The 22,587-nt window shown below is 43.9% G+C and overlaps 2 protein-coding genes across 2 annotated transcripts in view; one reads left to right on the top strand and one right to left on the bottom strand.

The window, feature by feature from the left end:
• The window catches only part of VSIR (V-set immunoregulatory receptor), a 146,594-nt gene extending 137,858 nt beyond the window's left edge, over window positions 1–8,736 (bottom strand). Inside the window, exon 1 of the mRNA XM_069240563.1 lies at window positions 8,439–8,736. Within this exon, the coding sequence (XP_069096664.1) occupies window positions 8,439–8,526 (88 nt within the window). The 5' untranslated portion in view covers window positions 8,527–8,736. The remainder of the gene's footprint in view (window positions 1–8,438) is intronic.
• LOC138300789 (cadherin-23-like) overlaps window positions 1–22,587 on the top strand; it is an 834,147-nt gene that overhangs the window by 320,435 nt on the left and 491,125 nt on the right. The window lies entirely within an intron of this gene.

The following is a 22,587-nucleotide window of genomic DNA, read 5'->3' as shown; positions in this document are numbered from 1 at the left end:
TCTATTGCTTCTGTCTGCAGACATAAATGTTTGTGCTGTAAAGAAAATCTCTGTCACCTATATAACAGGGCAGGTACTGCACACATCAACTTTGTGATGGGTCTCTGTTACAATAGGGTAATATCAGACAAAGGCTGGTTGACATTTCATGTTTTAATTGCTCGTTTGTTTGTTTTTTAAATCAAAGCAAACAAATTAGTTAGAAACTTCCAAGAGAGTATTATTAGAGATGGGCGTTCTATATCAGAAGACCAGAAATGTAGTCACCTTGCATGTGCCAAGCATTTGGTTTCACCACGTAAATTCATAGATATCGGTTAAGGGTGTAAAATATACCCACTGACAGCTTTGGTTTAAGTGGCCATGGCTGTGGATGGTCATTGAGAGCTATCTTGGTCACTTGCTGTGTGCCAGCTAATATGATCAATTTGTATTAGGTTGTTGTACCTAGCATTTGGCATGTAAAGCATGGATAAAAGGACCAGTTCCCAGGTGGCCAGTGCAGAGAAAGACGAATGACTGACAAGGAAGCAGAGTACAACTAAAGATGTTGATGGTGTCTAAGAGAACTTCAAGCGACCCAATCCATAGAGGTACATGGGTAATGGATGGAACCTCGAAGCCCATCTCATTTTCCTGTAGCCATGCCTGCTGTAACACCACAGCATTGCCATTGTGGCTTCATGAAGTACAAGCCGATATCCATCCATTTAGGAAACACAACAAACTTTGTTGACTTTGAAAAAGATGCTTTGGATTCTCTGCAGTATTATCATACATAGAACTGTTCATAACAGATCTTTTTCCTAAGTGACATCATATAGTCAAAGTGCATGAATGAGAGCCAAAACCCCCATGTAGAATATATTCAAAGATTGATCACAGACACCTTTAGCTGATGCAACATGTTTTTGAAGTTGTAGTAGTTGAGTTATTGCTGATGTTCTATCAGCACAGAGAGTGCCCTTGAGATTCAGATTCTTAAAAAGGGGCTTGAATGTTATTCTCAATCTGCATGTTCTCTATTATAATGAGTGCATAGCCAGGTTGACCTTCTCCCAGATTCAGTCCTTCGTGAAACCATGTGTAGCTGAATTGATCAAAATCTCTCTCATATGACTGGAAATCCCTGTGCCGTCTATTTGACCATGGTTGTGCTGAAGATGGAATCTGCAATACCACCTTGTAAAATGAGTGTGTCTAAGTACACTGAGTGTAAATCCTCCCACCATGCCCTGTCTTTTACACTATCCTCTTTGATTGTGTCACTTGTTCACTTGGCATAGAGCCTGGCCTTTCTTCACCTAGCTGACATCTAGGCCATGTCATGAGTGTGATGTTCAGCCAGACCTATTGTTCTAACTTGGAGGCAAAAAGCCTGTGTCATAAGTAGAACCTTTTTCCTAAGGTTCTATGTTGCTGTGAGTTCCAAAGGTAGGGAGGACTGTATGTAATCAAATTCCTGTTGTCAGTTGATGTTAGACTGGCAAGGGATAAAGTCGTCATCTGGCAGGTCGATTAAAGGAATATCTGCACAGCAGTTGGAGCAGGTGTCTCATTATTTACAACATTTTTGGTGACAGAGGGGCCAGTCGAACCATCAACCTGCCAGATGACAGGGAGTTGCAGAGTAAATTTCCTCCAAGCCGTACCCAGCGTCTCTCAGCACATTTGCTATCTACAAGTTTTCCTGTAGTTTGCTCAAGGGTGCATTCTACCCCTTGTGAAGGTACTGTCTGTAGCACTTTTCTTTTTTGGGGCAAACTTTCCTTTCTGCTACAAAATTTACATGGTGTGGATTTAAAATCAAAATACAAACAGAAGCGGCGCAGGCACTTTGATGTGCTTTTCACTTGGTTGTGCTTACCGACGAGTGGGAGGCTTTATTCTGTGCATAAATTGACTGTGCGAGCCCCGCCCACCTGTTTGGGAAGGAGGCGCGTGGGTCGAGTGCATGAGCCTCAGTTACCGGTGTGGGGAAGAAGACGTGAGCCTCGCTTGTCTGCCCAGCACAAGAATCCAACATGCAAAAGGCAGACGGCTCAAGGGAGGCTTTGATCTGCATATAGATTACATGCGTGTGCCTGCCAAGATCCAGAGCACGACTGCCTTAAGCGCTGAGGTGGTGTTCAACGCAGCAGGGAACTTGACAATCATTCTGAGTGCTGTGAGGCGCACATCCAAACTGCAAGATTCTCAAAGGCACAGCGTTCCTTACTGTGGGTTTCATTGAGCAAGTCAGCAAAATTCCTAAAAGCTCTGTGTTCCATACTGTTGTTTTCCCGACGAGCGCAGTGACACGCACACCAGTGAAGAAGTTTTAAAGGTGTCATTGACATTTCGAGGTCACTTTGGAGCGCAGTGACGCGCACACCAGTGAAGACGTCTTAAATTCATTGACATTTCTAGTTCACTTTGGAGGACAGTGACGTGCCAACCTGTTCAATCTTACATAGTACATGAATCTAAAAAAAAAATACAAGGGGGAAAAAAGGGGATAGTGTGTGTTTCTAATTACCATTGCTCAACTCCAACATAGGAATTTTTAAATTAAAATCTATGCGGAAATTCTGACCTTACACACACTACGGAGCAGGCAGCTATTGCAGCACCACCACCTTTTTTTACCACAACAAGTTGTGGCCATCATCCAGTGGGAGGACTGGATTGATATATTTGACAACTATTTGGTAGCATTGTACAGCGAAGACTTCAGCCCTGCAAGGAAAAAAACAATTATTTTGAACTGTTTAGCTTTAGAGGCTCAGAGAATGATTAAATACATCTCTCCAGCCATGGAGAATGGAGCAGTGATTAGAGATGTGTCTAGAGAAGCTAGGGTGAGGTTGCCCAATAGATGTGCTAAAGAGACCAATATGGTAATGGCCAGGGATAGGTTTTATAATGAACCCCAATGGGTGGGTGAATTCATTGACGAATTTGTCACAAGGTTAAGGGAGATGTCAGTCAAATGTCACTTCAGTGGGTTGTATGAAGAAATAATAAGAGACCAATCAATAGTTCAGTGCAAATGCAGAAAGATTCAAGAATGGTTGTGAGCGGCAAACAAAATACCAGTTCAGAGGATGCAATTGGCATGGCCAAAATTATAGAAGACTCCAAGTTTTGCATGCGAGTAATGGGGAAACATACTGGTATTGGCATAACAGAAAAAGAGCAAGTGGCTGAAGTGGTAGGAGGGATTGAAAATGTATGTAGCAATATAGGTGCTATAGGGAAAAATACCCAAAAAACAAAAAAAAAATAATAGTAAGTCTAATAATAAGTGCAACAGATGTAGTAGCAATTTACATAGTGGTGAATCTCAGTTGTGTTTTGCGATAAGTAAAGAATGCAGTTTGTGCGGATGCAAAGGCCACTTTGTGCGCATGAGGAAGAAGTTGCCTAAGTCCAAGGTTGCTGTAACATCTGATGAAGAAGGTGACCCCTGTGGTGATTGAATTTTTAGTCTGGAGGGCAAAAAAGACAATGATTGAAGAAAGACCAGGCCAAGAGCTTTATTCAGTATTAGGAATATGAATGTGGAATTGATGGTTGATACCAGTTCAAGATATCCCATAATTCCAAAAGACATATTCTATGAGAAGTGGCCATATGTAGGCTGAGGGAACAGGACATTTTCCCAGAAGGGTATCAAGATGAGGAGATTGATATTTTGGGGTTTTTCACAGCACCTATAAAGTTTTAAACAAGAGACATGAAAGGTAAGATTTTTGTGGTTGACAGTGGCCCACCAAACCTTGGGTGGATGCACCAATATTACCTTACCATTATAGTTAATCCAAGGGGTTTGTAACAGGTCATGAAAGTGGAAGAGAGTGATGTCACAGAAATTCTCAGTGTTGTTAAGGAAGTGTTTTGGGAGGAATTGGGTGAACTTAAGGGGTACGTACACAAGATTTGTATGAAACCAGGCGCAGTATCATTTAAACATAAAGTCAGAAAAGTTCCTATCATAGTAAGAGAAGAGGTCACTCACATATTGCAGGACAGGGTCACAGAGGGGGTGATTGAACCAGTAGAGGCTTCTAATTGGGTATCATCTGGGGTAATAACAAAGAAATCTAGTGGCCAACTTAGGTTTTGTGTGGACTTGCGTAGCGTCAATCAGAATATAGTAACAGATAATTTTCTTCTACCAGACATCAATCAGCTGCTCCTATTACTAACGGGTGGTAAGTACTTCTCAAAATTGGATTTGAGGAGTACTTACCATCAGATCTGGTTCCATCAGAGAACAGAGTTTTGACAGCCTTTATCACCGTGGATAGCACATTTTGTTTCATCAGTATGTCTCTTAGGCTCTTTTCTACGGCCAGTGTTTTTCCTCGCATGATTTTGCAGCTTTTTGAAGATTTACCAACCTGATGTTCTTTCAGGATGACATTTTAGTGTATGCACCAACAGTGGAAGCACATAATCAGATTTTAAGAAAGGTGCTGAGGAAACTATTGTATGTTGGACTCACATTGCATAAAGAAAAATGTGTGTTCTTAAGCAGAGAGATTGAATACTTGGGCCACAAAATATCAGAAGAGCGCGTGAAACCAAAGAAAGATCTATTACAATCTGTGAAGTTGGCTTCATCTCCAAAAGATAAAGATGAATTAAGATCATTCATTGGACTTATTGAGTACTATTTGAAATTTGTTGAGAACTTTGCAACCAAAACAGAAGAGCTGAAAAGATTGTTGGGAAAGGAGTGTGCTTTTCAATGGTCTGAAAACCGACAAGCATGTTTTGACAATATAAAACAAAAAGTATGTGATGCAGAAATGTTACTACCTTCAATACCAAGTTTCCTACTGTCCTCACTGTGGATGTCTGTGCATTCTGTGTGGGAGCGGTCTTATCTCAAATACACAAAGGTGTTGAAAAGACAATGGCCTTTGCTTCACGCTCACTGACGGAGACTGAGAGGAATTACTCAGTTATTGAGCATGAGGCATTGGCAGCTGCTTGATCCTCAGAGTATTTTAGAACATTCTTGTGGGGTATAAAATTTAAATTAAGGACAGATCACAAATCATTGATCAAAGTTTTATCTTCAGGAGGAGCTGGCAAGGGATCTGCAAGATTAGTGGCTTGTTTGCAAGATTTCTTGTGCCACGTAGAACACATACCTAGGTCGCAGAATACCCAAGCAGATGCCCCTTCACGTCTGTCTGTGGATTGGAAAGTGGGAGACAGAGAGGCAGTCATAAACCAAGAAAAGGTGCACCACGGTCTGGGTGTTTTTACAAAAAAAGGGTGGGTACAAGAGATGCCTGAAGATAAAGTTTTGCAGAGTGTGAGTAAAATGATTGCTGAAGATGGAAGGAGAGAACGTGCAGTTGCCTTATCTGTGAGGCCATACATAAAAATATTATAGGAGTTTTCAATCAGTGATGGGTGTGTAATGAAGAGAGGGGACAGATTTGTACCGACTTAGAATTTAAGAAGAAAGATTATGCAATTGGCGCATGAAGGACACTTGGGCCAAACACTAACTCAAAGGAGAGTGAAAGAGAACTTTTGGTGGCCTGGTGTTGACACACAAACTGCTTAATGGGGCAGAAGTGTACAGAATGTAAGGCGAGTGAGAAAAGGTTGAAAGCAGGAATGAAGTCTGAGATGGGAGGCATTCAAGACCCAGAGGAGGTGTGGCATACTCTTTGTGCGAACTTTTTTGGGCCTTTTCCAGTCATGCGTTTGGATTGTAGGTTAGCGATGGTGTTGGTCAATGTGCATTCAAAATGGATGTAAGTCATGCTTATGAAAGAGGTGTCCACAAGGAGCACCATAACTAATTTGAGCAGACTTTTTAGAAGGGAAGGTTTTCCTCATACAATAATTACAGACAATGGCACACAATTGACTTCTGTTGAAATTAGGGAAATTTTGACATTGCATGGGACTAAATACCACCATTGGCCTGTGGCTCTTTATAACCCACAGGCCCATAGCCCTGTGGAAAGGATGAACCACTTGGTTAAAGGGACTAATCAATTGGCGGTCAAATGAGAATTACAAGGTATAGCAATCACGTGTCATCCATACTAGTAGGCAATATACTTTATGCGTCTTTGTTTCTGGAGAAGCACAAACTCAGGATTTAAAACATAGCACAGTGGTTGGGGTTGACTTTACTGAGAAGAATATTTTTCTACCCAAACCAAATGCTTTTAGCAAAATTAGAACAATAAAAGACTAGGGAAAAAACAACGTTCTAATCTATACCATGCTGTTTGCATAAAACTCTTTGATGGCAGCTCATAGGCCACTGTGCTCTATCAGAATTGTTATTTATGAACTGAAAGTTACACAAGGATCTCTGTGACAAAAGCAGTAACCCACTCAGAAAGCCATATAAAATACAGTTCAGCGATGTGCATGGCACATGTTCTTTGCAGCAGGCATATTAACTCTCTGTGTTACGTCATGAGGGGCCAAAATTACCACTAGAAAAAACTTAATGTCTCTCAAGCAGAAACATTAATCGCTAGAGTTATCCTAACATTTACAGTTGCCTCAAAACTGCCGGACACACACAAAACACTGCAGCAGGTGTCTTTAAGCCCATACATTTTCCCCAAAAACAGCGCCCCCGAGTTCAGTAGGGCCATGTTAGGCTGCACTCACCGATTGCTGTCCTAAAGGCGGTCCGGCCTGTGCCATCAACCATAGCCTCATGGGGAGTTACAAAGAAAAAGAATGGCTCTGATATGATAGGTTGGACTTGCAAGGTGATGAGTGCATCACAGGAAGTGGACTTTATCCTGCAGTGGCAGGGCAGGTAAGAAGCTACGAGGGGCCCACAAAAATACCTTGCTGTGGGTAGGTGAGCAGCAAATCAACAGAAATCGAACACACCTCGCACATACGTCATAGTGTGGGAGTTAGGGGCATGCTAAGATAATATCCATGCCCAAGATGCTACAAGAAGCAGGGGCCATCTTTCTTCTGTCCTTTTCTGTGTATGCATGCGTGCACGTTCAGACACTTCAAAACTCAACTCATGGGAAAGAGGAAGTAAACCACCATGACTGATCGATTTCCGCATAGGTTAAGCCACTACATGCAGTGGTAGCAGACATTTTTTTTTAAGTGGGAGAGAAATTAAAAACATTACCCTCACTTTTACCGAAGCCTCACCCTCGTCCAGAAGAAAACGTTTTACAACCACTCGCTAAACTATTTGCCATGCTCATATCCCTCTACATTCCGAGTAAAAGAAAAAAATACGTGAAAGTGCTACAAAGGATGTCGTACACAAATGATCCTTGATGGTTCTCACCTCATCTGATGTGTTGCTGGGTTTCCTCAAGATTAGCCTCCCATGATGCATCTAAAGTTAGGGGCGGGGAGGCTTACGTGTAGCAGTGCAGCTAACATATGTAACTTGTAGTCTGAGGAGACTTATCATGAGAGCTCTGCGGAGAGCCGAAAGCCTCTTATCTTTTTTGGGTGTGAGGTCTCTAAGTTGAAACATATAATTCGCATGTTTTCCTAGTTAATGCATGAACTTTAAAAATGGAAGCCAATTCACCAAAATGCCAGTGGTGACATCACATGACCTTTAACCTCCACATTCACTCATACACACATACACAATAATTCACACTTACATACTCTCTCTCGCGCATAAACACACTCTCACCCGCAAGCACGCACATAGATAGCATGCATTTAAAAGCATTTTTACTTGCCTCAGCTGCCATGAAAGGGCATATTCCAGCTAGGTGTACTCTATTATTATTATTACTACATAAATAAGGAATAATATGTTATTATTCACTGTTAGTATAATAAAAATTGTCAGGAAACAGAGGGAGTGGAGGTCCAACCGACGTCCAGAAGGACGAGCTGCCTTTGTGTTCCTGACACTGAATTTGCCCCCTTTGAGGCCAGGGGTTGCCAAGGCAGTGCCAAGGGTCGCAAACGGGGGAGGGTGGGAGGTGAGGGGTTTCGCATCTGCAACCCTGGCGACCCCTAAATGACGTTCATTACTTTAAATAGAACAACAGAGAAACAGTGAACAGAGATTGCGACTTGTTCAATATAAAGTTCATGCATTAGTTTTGAGATATTACGAGTTATGTACTTGAACTTTAGAGACGTCTGGCACAAAAATACGGGCGCTCGTCTGTGCGCAGAGGCGTTATGATAAGGCCCTTGGTTCACCAGTCACCACAATTATCTGATCAGAGACCGAATTTCCTACTTCCATTAGCTGTCAAAATTGTTACGCTTAGGAAATTGAACTCTTTTAAAATAAGCACTATGTAAATAATACAAACGGTACACGTCACAGTAGCACAGTAGTGGAGAATTACAAACATACTCGCACATGTAGATATCCCTTTATGCCATACACACCATCAGAATTACAGCCTTTTATTTGCCCTTCTATCTGTGCAGGGGCGGGAACTGCTTACCTTGGTAAGATGCCAGAAGCAGGAGGATGGCCAGGTAGCTACTCCCAGTCCTGGCGGGGAAGAGGCAGGGTCCCCCGTCAGAAGCCATCGTCGCGCGCGCTGTGACAAGAGGACACTGTTTTCATGTCCTTCGTGTTTGCTTCATAAGCCTACAAACGCTGCCAAGCTAGAAAGGGCGAGTTGCACAATCGCCAGTACAGGAAATTTCATAGAGCACAGCAAGTTAATTTGAAATGCGGAAGAAAAAAAAACAAGAACAGCTTCGAGTCGAACCAAGAGAGAAAATGGCTCCCCCAGGAGGCCAACCAAGAAAAAAAGAAAAGAATAATAAGGAGAAACAAAACTTTCCTAATTGCAAGGAGAGCAACCTTCCAAAGGAAACGTGGGCCCCCATTGTAATTCTGCAGTGAATGGGCTATTGTGTCCTGTGCCTGAGAGGAATTCACTGCAGTTGGTTCTTTAGCACGTTCATACGCTAATAAGCCCCCAAAACAGCTGTTACTAGGTCTATCTTACTTTTGTTTTTTCCTGTCCCATATATTTTCCACTGAGGTCATTGTGACACCCAGCTTTGATTGAGAATATAGACGTTACCAGTGTGACAATCCACTTCATTGTCGAGTACGGGGTGTGTTAACACAGCGTGTCATTAAAGGTACAAATGCAAAAATGAGAGCGACCGTCTAAAACTGTATGTGGTTCCGCTTCGTAAATAGACCATTCTTCCATTCTGGATGTAAACTTGAATTGAAATTCATATTTGATTTTTTTTTATTTTAATACATGTGATTGACAACCTTATAACCATTATAAAGTAACTATAGGAATGTATGCAATTACAATGTATGCGGCTGATACCCTTTGAAACTGGTGGGTCAGGTGAAGTGCCCCACCACTTCCCCAAAAAAACAAAAAACACCACCTCCCTCTAAAACCCCAAAGTAAACCAACCCTCCCTCCAAAAGCCCAAACCATAACACTAAGTACAAAATAAACACAACCACTCCACTTACATGTATTTCCCACATACATGCATTACACACACATGCACTACACATTTAAAAAAAAGCCAGCACTTACCCACAGGCTGTACATCTTCCTTGGTGTTCCCTCGTCAATGCCAGAGGAGCTGCCCAAACCAATCCAGAGGCTGCGCTCATGCTGTTAATCAGCAGGAGAGCAGCACCTGGATTGGATGGAGCAGCCTGGCTTGACGCTCCTTCAGGCCCTAGGGGCCTGTGATGTGTATGTACCCAGCTGTCTTATGACAGCTGAGTGGAGAGCTTCAAAGTGCACATGTCAATTTGGCCGGTGCAAAACAGCCGGCCAAAGTAACATGTGCACTTTGGAGCGTCCAGTCAAGCCAGTGCTCCAGTCCTCTGCTGCCAATCGGCAGCAGACGACACGCCAAACATGGCACTGTCTGGTGCGCTTTGCACCGGTAAAATAAACTGGCAACAAAAGCTTTTCATTGCCATTTTATTTTTCCTGTGCAGCTCACAGCGGGTGGGGGTGGAGGGATGACGCTGGCCCGTTCTCGAGAAGAAACCACAGCTGCAATAACAAAAAAATATCATTTATATAGCGCAAAATCTGTCATTAGTTATGCATCTAAGTGCTTCCAATAACAAGTAGTCATAGTGCAGTGCGTAAGTGGGGACAAGAAATGTCTGTGTCCCTTGGGTCTTTCAGAGGTGATGTAAGTTGTTTTACGGCAAGGTGCAGGGGTGCTCCCTGCTAGCCGTTTGCCCAAAGTAGCTGGTCAGAATCAGACAATGTGCTTCTATCCAAGTGTGAGTGCACATAAGGCCGCATCCAGAGTCTCAGGCCAAAGGCTATGGCAAACAGGGCCCCCAACCACCCCAACACCTGCCCAAGAAAGCAGGCTACACACCCACCATGCACTTCCGTGACCCCTGCTATGAGCAGGTGGAAAATGTCAGCAGATTTGTTTCTTTAATCAGGGATAACCACATGGATGAAAACCTGGTATAACAGTGACTTTATGGTTATTCCACATTCCGGTGACAAAACCTTTAATTGCTGGATTTTGGTGAGGGGACTCTGTCCAGAATTATTCTAGCCTGCCCTCCCCACATATTTCCACTCCAAATTCTTTCAGTGTTTTATGAGGAAGAGTTCTGCTTTTGTCATGCCCAGTTCCTAGGAAAGAACAACACAAATATGGGATAAACAGAATTTGAACTGTGGATTTTCAGAATGGGAGAACCTGAAAAAGCAAAGATCATCCAGCACCCAAATCCATGGGAAAGAAAGAAAGACGCAATTGAACAATGGCACACCCAGGCATTATTTGAAGATATAAATGAAAATATAACTTTAAATAACCCACAGCACTTAATGCAATCTCTAACTACTTAGAGATGAAATCAGTTGTTTACCCAAGTTGTTTCTAAATCATATGGAAAAAACACTCTTCATCATCACCTAAAAGCTAGTGCACAGTGTCACTAGTGGATTAAAGAACCACAACAACAATATATAGAGCAAGTGAAAGTGTGTTTCTTTTTAACAAACAACTGTAGTGAAAAAGGAGTCTTTTGGTCTTCTTTGGGACACATATTATAAAGTGTTTACTGGTTAATTGCGGCGAGGTCATTTCGATCCAGAAAGTTGACCGGGTCTCATCAGGAAAAGAAGCAATGCGAAGAGCACCTGAATCAAAATGACGAAATAAATTAAGGATATGAAAGGGTGGTCTGATAAAGAGTATTGAAAGGGAGTAGTTAATACTACCTTGCACCTGAATTAATGGGAATGAATGTATCAGTCTCACATTTGAAAAATAATGTGGTACCTTGAAAGAATAAGAGTACCTTATTCAGGGAAAGGATATCACAGTGGAATTAATCCAGCTATGATGGACCAACAAAAAGGGACATGTACAGAAAAAATGAACTCATTCAAATTTACGCACAACAATAAAACCTTTGCACATGGTAATATTATTGTGGAGCTGAAGCATTTTTTAACTGCAACACCCATAATGTCATCTCCTGCATATGGTGTCCATGCCCAAAGATCTACATTGGCCAAACAATGCATGCCCTCCTTTCCATTACTTCGGGCGCAAGGTCTTATTAGTTACTCCCTTTCAGTACTCCTTATCAGACCACCATTCCACATCCTTAATTTGTTTTGCTTTTATGTAATGATGAAGAATGTTTTTCATATGTTTTTGAAATAAATTTAATAAACAACTGATCTAATCTCAATGTGGTCAGAGATTGCATTGAGTGCCATGGATTATTTAGCCTGTTATATTTTCAATTATGTCTTTAAAATACCAATGGGTGCCATTGTTCAATTGTGAATTTATTCCAAGCCCTCCTGGGTTTATGGTTAGCTCTTTTTTTTTTTTTTAACAAAAAAAGCAGGCAGTAGAATTGTGGTACTGCATTTCTATTTTTTGTTGTCTCCCTTATTTTTCCTTACAGTGGTTTGTACCCGTAAGGTTATATGTGTATTTGTTTTGGTTCTAATGAGTCCATTACTGAGGTTGCTGGTTGACACTGGCTGTAGAGGAGGGCTTGCTGCCATACAGTAAAATAGTACCTTGTATTATGCTTTAATGTGAAGATCCTAAGATGAACCTCTTGGCAGATGCTGTCAGCTACAGTTCATTAACACATAAAATCGAAGATTACTAGCGTTCTCTCAGCTTATACAACTATTTACTAAGTTGTAGTGTTGATTCTCTTTCTCATTTCATCAAAAATACAGAGCAGAGATTGACAGGCAGTTTGACCAATCACATGTCCGTTGTATCTTATCTAACACATTCAGGCCCATATTTATACTTTTTTATGCAAAAACGGCGCAAACTTACAAAATACAATTGTAATTTGCAGGTTTGCGCCGCTTTTGCGTAAAAAATGACACAAATGCGGCGCTAAAAAAGTATAAATATGGGCCTCACTGTCTCACCAGTCTTGCAGAGATGGTCATACCCTCCTGCTAGTGCACTTTTCACAAGCTGGGGGAACTTTCCTCATGGGTCCCAGGTCAATCAAGGGTTACAGGGCTCAAATTGGAACCATGGGAGTTTTTTACTGCTGGTGTCTTAGTACTTACTTTACCATGGAGCCCAAAGCTGAACACAAAATATACTCCTTTAGCACTTGATCCGTAGAGTAGATGTCAATCAGTCAAAGGCTTATTGAAACACGTGGTATGGGGTAGTAACTCAGAACACAATACAGCATGTAATAAAAATCATTAAGTCATTGTCCAGCCAGTACATTTCATTACAGGAAAAATATACTTAATTTTATCACACAACAACACAATAGTGTGCATAAAAGACAGAAGGTACAAAGTGGTACTTGGTCAGCAAGGGAGTAACCACAGTGAGAGGGAAGCACCAGGTATTGGCCTACGCAGCTCCTTGTTTTAAGACGTCACACAGATACATCCAGAGCAAGGCAGGACACATTTTGCCCTCCCGCGTAAAGTTGTGGGTAAGGATTTGTTTACACCCCTCTGAGCTTTCCATCTACCTCCAAAGTGATTGTGGATAGGTTCTTGGTAGTGAGTGATGCGTTTCAAAGTAAAAGGGCCTAATTTAGCACGGACGGGTTACTCCATCACAACGATGATGCATTTACCGTCAGCCGAAATTCAAATCCCATTGGATGTAATGGTATTTAGATTTTGGCAGACAGGATATCCATCACATTGTGAAGGAGTAACCCATACGCCGAGTTCTAAATTGGGCCAAAAGTTCTCCCCGCAATGTTTCACTCTTGCACTGTATCTTTCATTAGTCCCCAGCAGGCAGAGTTTGCGTCTGCCAGCTGGACCAGCAACAAGAATAATGGTTCCCTCAGAAGAAGCTTTAACCATAAGCCCCCCTTGCGTCACAGATTATCTTATAAAGTGAAGATATACATATAATTGTATTTGTATAATATTTGATTATACACAAACTATCTAACATGTAGGTGTAACAAAAAGAAAATCGTGTCTAGTGATTAACAGTGAACATGTGTTATTTACAAAAGAACAATAAAGTCAACTGGATAACAATTACATTTTGGCCACACTCTAACTTTGAATATTCTTTTCAAAACCTACAATGACTTTCAGTCAACAGTACAGTACATCGATGTTTCAACCCCCTATTTTTACTTCACCAGGGTCTTCTTCGGGACCACACAGAATATTAGCAACCCTGATTGTAATGTATCAATTCCTTCAAAGGATCATGCCTTATCAGGACTTTGTAATAATTTTGCTGAAAGTCTATTCTCCTTAGCAAATGTCTGAGTCAATAGATCAGTGTGAAGACCATTATTTGGAGTGCAGCACATTCAGCTGTCCATCTGCTGGTGCAATCTACCAGCCAGAGGCAGGGGCTGTGCCTCTCCCACTGGTGTGTAAACACACACAGCTTGCTAGGAGAGGCCGCACTGACTGCCTTTGCTAAAGCAGTATTGTTGCTGTTTCCATCCTCCACATCTTATGCACAGTTGTATACCTCTGGCTAGGGAAGGCAGAGCTATATGAACACTTTTGAGGGGCGGTCATGCTCTACTCACCCGAGTTGTGGATGGATTCATTTTCTCATGATGATCTTCCTCAGATCAAAAGACAAACTCATCACTAAATACAGTGAAAGGCCCATCCTTGATCACAAAGGTTATCAAAGATATAGGTAACTACTGACCATTGTTCTAATCTGGGTACAACACCAAACGTCGAGACACTTCTACTTCTTCTGATAAAGCTGCTGAATGAGGTTGCAATTGTCCTGAGTGCCAAGACATCACAAGTGCCTCTGCTTCCTTTGGGGTAACCATGCTTTTGCATATAGGCTCACTGGAGAAGTGCCTTGGTCGAAAGCACACCCTTCACTGCCCCATCTTTCTGCTGTCCTCCTTTTCTAGGCATCTTCTCCTTCATGCAAGTATACCTCCATTATCCCTCCTCAAGCTGTAAGTGAGTTACTTTCCTCAAGGCACAGTCAACACGGGTCTTCCTGCTATGTTATAGAAATCCCAGATTCCTATTCTCATATTTAGCAAAGGACAAGGGACAATCCCAACCCTGGAGCAGAGAAGAGTTTTTCTGTTACCGTTAGTGTGGGTCCCCACAGATACTAGTAGATGAGAAATTATGGCATACCAACAGGTAGTTTCTCCTCCATACTTATAACAAGTCTGCAGTGTTTATTCCCCAAGTCCAGCTGTTGGAATGCTTTCAGGCAGTTCCTGACCTTGGTATGTTCTTCCCATACTTGTCAAGTCACAGCCTTCATCTTCTAGTGTCAGTAGGGAGATGGAGAGGCAATGAGAGCTGTTTTTCAGGGCAAACCCAAAACAAAGCAGTGAATTAGGCAAAGGTTTCCCCACTGAACCGTTTCTCAATCTAGTTGTAAGTGTCATCTCTAAGAAAGAATGGTCCAGGAAGGATGCTTTTCTTATATGATAAAGGAACCCATGTCTGCAATCCCCAACATCCCAGAGTCTGGTCCATCACAAAAGACCCGAAGAAAGCTTTGGATGAGCCCTGCAATTTACATTGTAGTCTGACAGGCTCTCTTCAACTTCCATCTTAGGTATTACTCATGTACAGAAAAATGGATTCTTGGGCTGCTAAAGTCTATCATTACATACGCTCAATGATTATAATTTTTGTCCCATATTAAGAGTATGTGTATTCCATAAGACCGGCTGTGTTGCTCCCAGACTGGTGAAGCAACTGTCTTTCTGTTCTAATGTCTGTAGGGATGCGGGGTATTATAACACAATATAAATGGGCCCTGTAAATCCTCTACTCGGCACAAGTGTCTGCAATTGACCTTGCTGTCTGGCAGGCTCTCTCTAACCTTCAACTTCATTACCACTCGTACAGATAATTAGAATGGATTCCTGGGCTGCCACAGTCACACACAGCACATACATCCCGCACATATCTTACTGCCCATAAAGAAGGCAGATGTACATGCACCGTCCATGTCCCAAATGGATCGGGAAAAGGTCCCAGTTGCAGGTGATTGACACAGTGACTGCCAAGGATTCTCAAATGTTTAAAACATGTAGAGAAAGGAGAGATCGTTGCAAACAGGATCTCCCTGTGGTTTGGAGGGCCAGTGGGGGTAGGTGGAGGTGTTTCTACTACACGACGCTTCATCTGTTTTTGATCACGTATCTACGGGGAGAGGAAAATGCTTACCTGGACTACATTTACAAGAGCTTGAATTTACAAGCCAACGTTCCAGTGTATAACTGGCTGGCATACTCATAGGAATTAAAAACAGATTATGGTCGGTTAAGTATGGAGCAACTTGTATGATAGAAGGTGTCTGGGAGGGGGTCATGATGTAGTGAAGGACTTTAAAGAGGAAGAGGGGACTGGAATAATGGGATTGCCTGCAAGTAAACAAGGGATTCACAACTACCATTTCTACAGTATACAATGACTGAAACCCCCAATGCAAAAGTCTAGAATGAAACAGACCCTGCAAACAGAAACAAACAACTGTGATAACATTTATGTTATACAAGTAACCAAGTCTAAGCAGGGTCCATTTAAATCACAGAGCTGGTAACAAATTGCCAATCTCCCTCTTCCTTCTTTCTGGGCATCTTACCTTCTTGAGTAGCAAAAGAGAAATGGGGTTTCCACAGGGATCCGTCAGCTATACCTCTGTGGGTTCAACAATAGTGGCGCTGCTCACTAATGGAATAACAAGTAATTCTTAATGCAACAAAATTTGCTTAGCTTTATTTTAATGTCCACAGTATCTCACTGTTCCGAATTTTGTGCAACAAATCAATAAGTATAGTAATACACAAAAACAGAAAAAGACATACAACACAATTTTTTGTAAAAAAAGAATATCCAACGCTTAAGCGATAGTCCTTGTTATCAATTGCAGTAGTAGGTGTCTCCTAGTCTTTTGCTAAAAAGAGTCCCCCTCAAAGTAGTTCCATCAATTCAATAAGCTTGACCCTAAAGAAGTAGGAGCGGGATGGTCATTGCCATCTGGCCAAGACACAGACAGGAAAGCGCAGACACAAACTTGTGGCGATGTTGGATTTAATGTACAGACCTCTGTGTGCACATAATTACCAGTCTAGTCTTTGAAACTCATCTGTAGACATATTAAGTTGAGGATGAATTCACTTCACTGGCTGTCGGCTATCTCTGGTCAGCTTTGTTTGTTGCACGATCTGGTGATCTACAGATGTTTAGAATGGCTACATTCTGGAAAATCTGTTTGGGTCCTACGTCATTGTTTTATGTCCTGGGGAGGTCCAAAAGGAAGGGTTCGAACCACATTGGCCACTGCATCTTACAGAGTTCATCAATCCATATATAGTAATTGATCCAAGAATTTGGTCAACTGCAAACCTTTTGGACTGAGCCACTCCCCTCGCATGGTATAGCTTACAGATCCCTATAGAGACCCCATTTGTCTTTTGCTTTTAGTTTGCCCAGGTTCGTAGGGTGATTCGGCCCCTCCTTTCTTCTCTGAAGAACACTGCCTCATTGGATAGCCATCCATTAGGTTAGTTCACTTACTTGGCTGCATATTTGGCTGGTTAAGATGGTTTTTCAGCTAGTTCAGGAGAAGAGCGACTGTCGTAATTGCCTCGCCTTGATTTGATAGCTACCTTTAACACAATCAATGACATTGCTGAGTGACCACTTGCAATTCTTCCCATACTGCTAATTTCATTCCTCATGATGGCCCCATCATTCTAAACAATGATGGACATGCTCTACCTAATTATGAGTACCCCTTAACATTTTGACCCCTGCACAAATCCCTATTTGTGTAGAGGTCTGAATTACCATGTATGCAATGTTTATCGCATCCAGTGAATGCTTGTTATTATTTTGGTTGAACCCCATGTTAAGTTCCAGCATGTGAAAAGGGGACAGAAATTACCAGGACATGAGGATTGTGGTGCAGTAAGCATCAAAATCTACATTTTATTTCTCATTAAGGGAAAAATAAGGGAAGGAGGTAAACCATGTAAATGCAATACCACTGTATGTCAGATTTTATCAGGTGTGATAAATTCGGATTATTCCTCTGAGATACTTGTAATCAAACCCATTGTATAATTTAAAGGAAACTCTGGGGATGCCGTCAAAGTTCACCAATGGTTCCTACTATCCCTATTACTATGTGGTATGGAATTGGTGGTTTACACCAGTGGTACTCACAGGTCAAGCAATGTTGCGTGAGAATTTCTGGGACATCTGATTACTAGGGTTCACCTCCTAGGGATAATACATTATCCTGCCCAATCTGTTCAGTAATGCGATTCTGTTTTAGGACTTCTCTCATAGTCTATCACCATAATCATTATCCCTTAGCATCCCCAAATTTCTTTTCTGCCTGGAACTCGGAATCCGTTAAATTGGGGAGGAACGGAGCTGTGCAATATGGACTTTTAGAGAGAGGGTACATCTTTGTGCTCTCCAGGTAACAATAGAGGACTATTTTTTCTCTTTTATGCAGTTTGTTGCACAAATCAGCACAGCAAATTTCAGTTGCAACCACTGAAGAAAAACAAGTTTACATTTCCCCTCATCTTGGAGCTATAATTAACTTTATGCTGGAGTTATACTCAGTGACGAACTGGATACATTTTTTAACACGTCTGAAACTTTATCAAACATTATTTACCTTTGTTAGAAATGGGGTCTCTATTTGGCAGTGGTTTGCACCCTGCCCAAGTAGGGACCCTCACTCTAGTCAGGGTAAGGGAATCACACAGCTAAGATAACCCATGCTCCCTCCCTTGGTAGCTTGGCATGAGCAGTCCGTCTTATCTCAGAGGCAATGTGTAAAACACTACAAAAGGACTCCAAACCAGTTTAGAAACATAGGGGGTCATTATGACCCTGGCAGCCGGCGGTATGTTGGCGGTAACACCGTCAACAGGCTGGCGGTGTTCCGCCAGCAATTATGACCGTGGCGGAAAAGCCACGGCCATACCGCCGGCCCCTCCACTTTGCCGCCAGGATTCCGCCTGGCGGTCATAATCCCCAGGGCAGCGGTGAGTCCCCGACCGCCGGCCTGTCCATGGCGGTACACACTGCCATGGAAAGGCCGGCGGTAAGGGGACTTAGGGTGCCCCTGGGGGCCCCTGCACTGCCCATGCACTTGGCATGGGCAGTGCAGGGGCCCCCAGGCATAGCCCTGTTGCGCATTTCACTGCCCGAATTTCGGGCAGTGAAATGCGCGACGGGTGCTACTGCACCCGCTGCACATCAGCATTGCCGCCGGCTCTATTACGAGCCGGCTGCAATGTTGATGTGACATTTCCGCTGGGCCAGCGGACGGTAACACTGTTAAAGGTAGAAGGTAGCTATAGCAGAGCAGCTTAGGCTGAACTAGGAGACATGCAAAGCTCCTACTATACCACTTGTGTCATATGCACAATATCATAAGAAAACAAAATACACAGATATACTAAAAATAAAGGTACTTTATTTTGAGAACAATATGCCAAAAGTATCTCAGTGAGTACCCTCAGTATGAGGATGTCAAATATACACAAGATATATGTACACAATACCAAAAATATGCAGTAATAGCAAAAGGAAGTAATGCAAGCAATGTAAAGTTACAGTAGATTGCAATAGGAGCACATAGGTATAGGGGCAACACAAACCATACACTCCAAAAGTGGAATGCGAACCACGAATGGACCCCAAACCTATGTGAGCTTGTAGAGGGTCGCTGGGACTGTAAGAAAACAGTGAGGGTTAGAAAAATAGCCCACCCCAAGACCCTGAAAAGTAGGTGTAAAGTGCACCTATAACCCCCAGAGAGCACAGAATTCGTGATAGGGGGATTCTGCAAGGAAGACCAACACCAGCAATGCAACAACAGTGGATTTTCGGACCTGAGTACCTGTGAAACAAGGGGACCAAGTCCAAGAGTCGCGACAATGTCGAGATAGGGCAGATGCCCAGGAAATGCCAGCTGAGGGTGCAAGGAAGCTGCCACTGGATGGTAGAAACTGTGGATTCTGCAAGAACGAAGAAGACTAGGAACTTCCCCTTTGGAGGATGGATGTCCCACATCGTGAAGAAGCTTGCAGAGGTGTTCCCATGCAGAAAGACCGCAAGCAAGCCTTGCTAGCTGCAAGGGCCGCAGTTAGGGTTTTTGGGTGCTGCTGTGGCCCAGGAGGGACCAGGATGTCGCCGCTTGGATGAGGAGATAGAGGGGGCACCCAGCAAGTCAGGGAGCCCTCACAGAAACAGGCAGCACCCGCAGAAGTACCGGAACAGGCACTTGGAAGAGGAGTGAACCGGAGTCCACCCGAAGTCAGAAAAGGGAGTCCCACGACGCCGGAGGACAACTCAGAAGATTGTGCACTGCAGGTTAGAGTGTTGGGCACCCAGGCTTGGCTGTGCATGAAGGAAATCCTGGAAGAGTGCACAGGAGCCGTAGCAGCTGCAAATCACGCGGTACCCAGCAATGCAGTCTAGCGTGGGGAGGCAAGGACTTACCTCCACCAAACTTGGACTGAAGAGTCACGGGACTGTGGGAGTCACTTGGACAGAGTTGCTGAGTTCCAGGGACCACGCTCGTCGTTCTGAGAGGGGACCCAGAGGACCGGTGATGCAGTCTTTTGTTGCCTGCGGGTGCAGGGGGAAGATTCCTTCGACCCACTGGAGATTTCTTCAGAGCTCCTGGTGCAAGAAGGAGGCAGGCTACCCCCAGAGCATGCACCACCAGGAAACAGGCGAGAAAGCCGGCAGGATGAAGCGATACAAGGTTGCAGTAGTCATCTTTGCTACTTTGTTGCGGTTTTGCAGGCGTCCTGAGCAGTCAGCGGTCAATCCTTTGGCAGAAGGTGACGAGAGAGATGCAGAGGAACTCTGGTGAGCTCTTGCATTCGGTATCTGAAGAATTCCCCAAAGCAGAGACCCTAAATAGCCAGAAAAGGAGGTTTGGCCACTAGGAAGGAGGATAGGCTAGTAACACAGGTAAGAGCCTATCAGAAGGAGTCTCTGACGTCACCTGCTGGCCCTGGCCACTCAGAGCAGTCCAGTGTGCCAGCACACCTCTGAATCCAAGATGGCAGAGGTCTGGGGCACGCTGGAGGAGCTCTGGGCACCTCCCCTGGGAGGTGCAGGTCAGGGGAGTGGTCACTCCCCTTTCCTTTGTCCAGTTTCACGCCAGAGCAGGGCTGGGGGATCCCTGAACCGATGTAGACTGGTTTATGCAGAGATGGGCACCATCTGTGCCCATCAAAGCATTTCCAGAGGCTGGGGGAGGCTACTCCTCCCCAGCCCTGACACCTATTTCCAAAGGGAGAGGGTGTAACACCCTCTCTCTGAGGAAGTCCTTTGTTCTGCCCTCCTAGGCCAGGCCTGGCTGGACCCCAGGAGGGCAGAAACCTGTCTGAGGGGTTGACTGCAGCAGAGGCTGCAGTGAAACCACGGGAAAGGCAGTTTGGCAGTACCCAGCTTCTGTGCTAGAGACCCCGGGGATCATGGAATTGTCCCCCCAATGCCAGAATGGCATTGGGGTGACAATTCCATGAGCCTAGACATATTACATGGCCATGTTCAGAGTTACCATTGTGACGATGTACATAGGTAGAGATCTATGTACAGTGCACGCGTGTAATGGTGTCCCTGCACTCACAAAGTCCGGGGAATTTGCCCTGAACGATGTGGGGGCACCTTGGCTAGTGCCAGTGTGCCCTCACACTAAGTAACTTTGCACTCAACCTTCACCAGGTGAAGGTTAGACATATAGGTGACTTATAAGTTACTTAAGTGCAGTGGTAAATGGCTGTGAAATAACGTGGACGTTATTTCACTCAGGCTGCTCTGGCAGGCCCGTGTAAGAATTGTCAGATCTCCCTATGGGTGGCAAAAGAAATGCTGCAGCCCATAGGGATCTCCTGGAACCCCAATACCCTGGGTACCTCAGTACCATATACTAGGGAATTATAAGGGTGTTCCAGTATGCCAATGTGAATTGGTGAAATTGGTCACTAGCCTGTTAGTGACAATTTAGAAAGCAGAGAGAGCATAACCACTGATGTTCTGGTTAGCAGAGCCTCCGTGAGACAGTTAGTCATCACACAGGGAACACATACAAGGCACACTTATGAGCACTGGGGCCCTGGCTGGCAGGGTCCCAGTGACACATACACTAAAACAACATATATACAGTGAAATATGGGGGTAACATGCCAGGCAAGATGGTACTTTCCTACACATAGCCAAAATGTATCTGAGTAAAACAAGATCAAAGTGACAAAAATTCAACATGCACAAGTGAATATTCATAGATTAAATGTAGTATAGCACTAAGAACCACAACAGTTCCACCTGGGGCTATCAAAATGGCTTGACAGAGTTGCTTCCAACAGTCTGGCGCCACCTGCGAGTGAGCGGGCTGGCCATGGAGTCGTGTAGACCCCAGTTACAGTACTTTGGAAACCGATGAGGAAACAAAGATGGTCCATGGAGTCGGGGGGGGGGGGTTGTTGCTGGAGCAGGTGGGGCATGGGTTCCCTACTGCCAATGGGGAGGTGAGGCATTGGTTCCTTGCTGCTACGCAGGATAGGTGTAGTATTGGTTCCTTACGGTTGCAGAGGAGGTGATGCAGCATTGGCAGCCAGGCAACAGTTCCTTGTGATAAGGTGGGGTCGAAGAATCCAGCAGATCAAGATGTGAGGTGTCGCGATTACACCATGGGGCCAGAGGTGCTGTGGCGGAGTCAGGTGCCATGGATGTCGGTGACACGCCACTAGGACTCACCCTGTGCCGGGGCTTCAGAGGTGCTGTGGTGGCATCGGGCCTGCATTGTAGGTCGCAGTTGTTGCACTCAGCGGGAACCACAACTCTGATGCCGGCAGCGGTGCGGGGTCAGATAGCAGCACCGGGTCCAAAGTCGCTCTGGACGTTGGTGCACTACTTTCTTTATTGTTACACCAGAACTCACTCCAAGGGTCCAGTAACTGGATTTTACACCACATGTCAAGTCAGGACTCAGCAAAAGAGCCAAGGCGCTGGCAGGTGAAGTCTTTGATGTCCCTGAGATTTCCTAACAGGAGACAAGCTCAGTCCAAGCCCTTGGAGAACCTTGGAAGCAGAATATAGAAAGTCAAGTCCAGTCCTTTCACTCCTAGGACAG

Source organism: Pleurodeles waltl, chromosome 6, assembly GCF_031143425.1.
Source record: "Pleurodeles waltl isolate 20211129_DDA chromosome 6, aPleWal1.hap1.20221129, whole genome shotgun sequence".
Classification (NCBI taxonomy): Eukaryota; Metazoa; Chordata; class Amphibia; order Caudata; family Salamandridae; genus Pleurodeles; species Pleurodeles waltl.
Note: the sequence above shows the minus strand (reverse complement) of the source record. Positions and strands in the feature narration are given on the sequence as shown.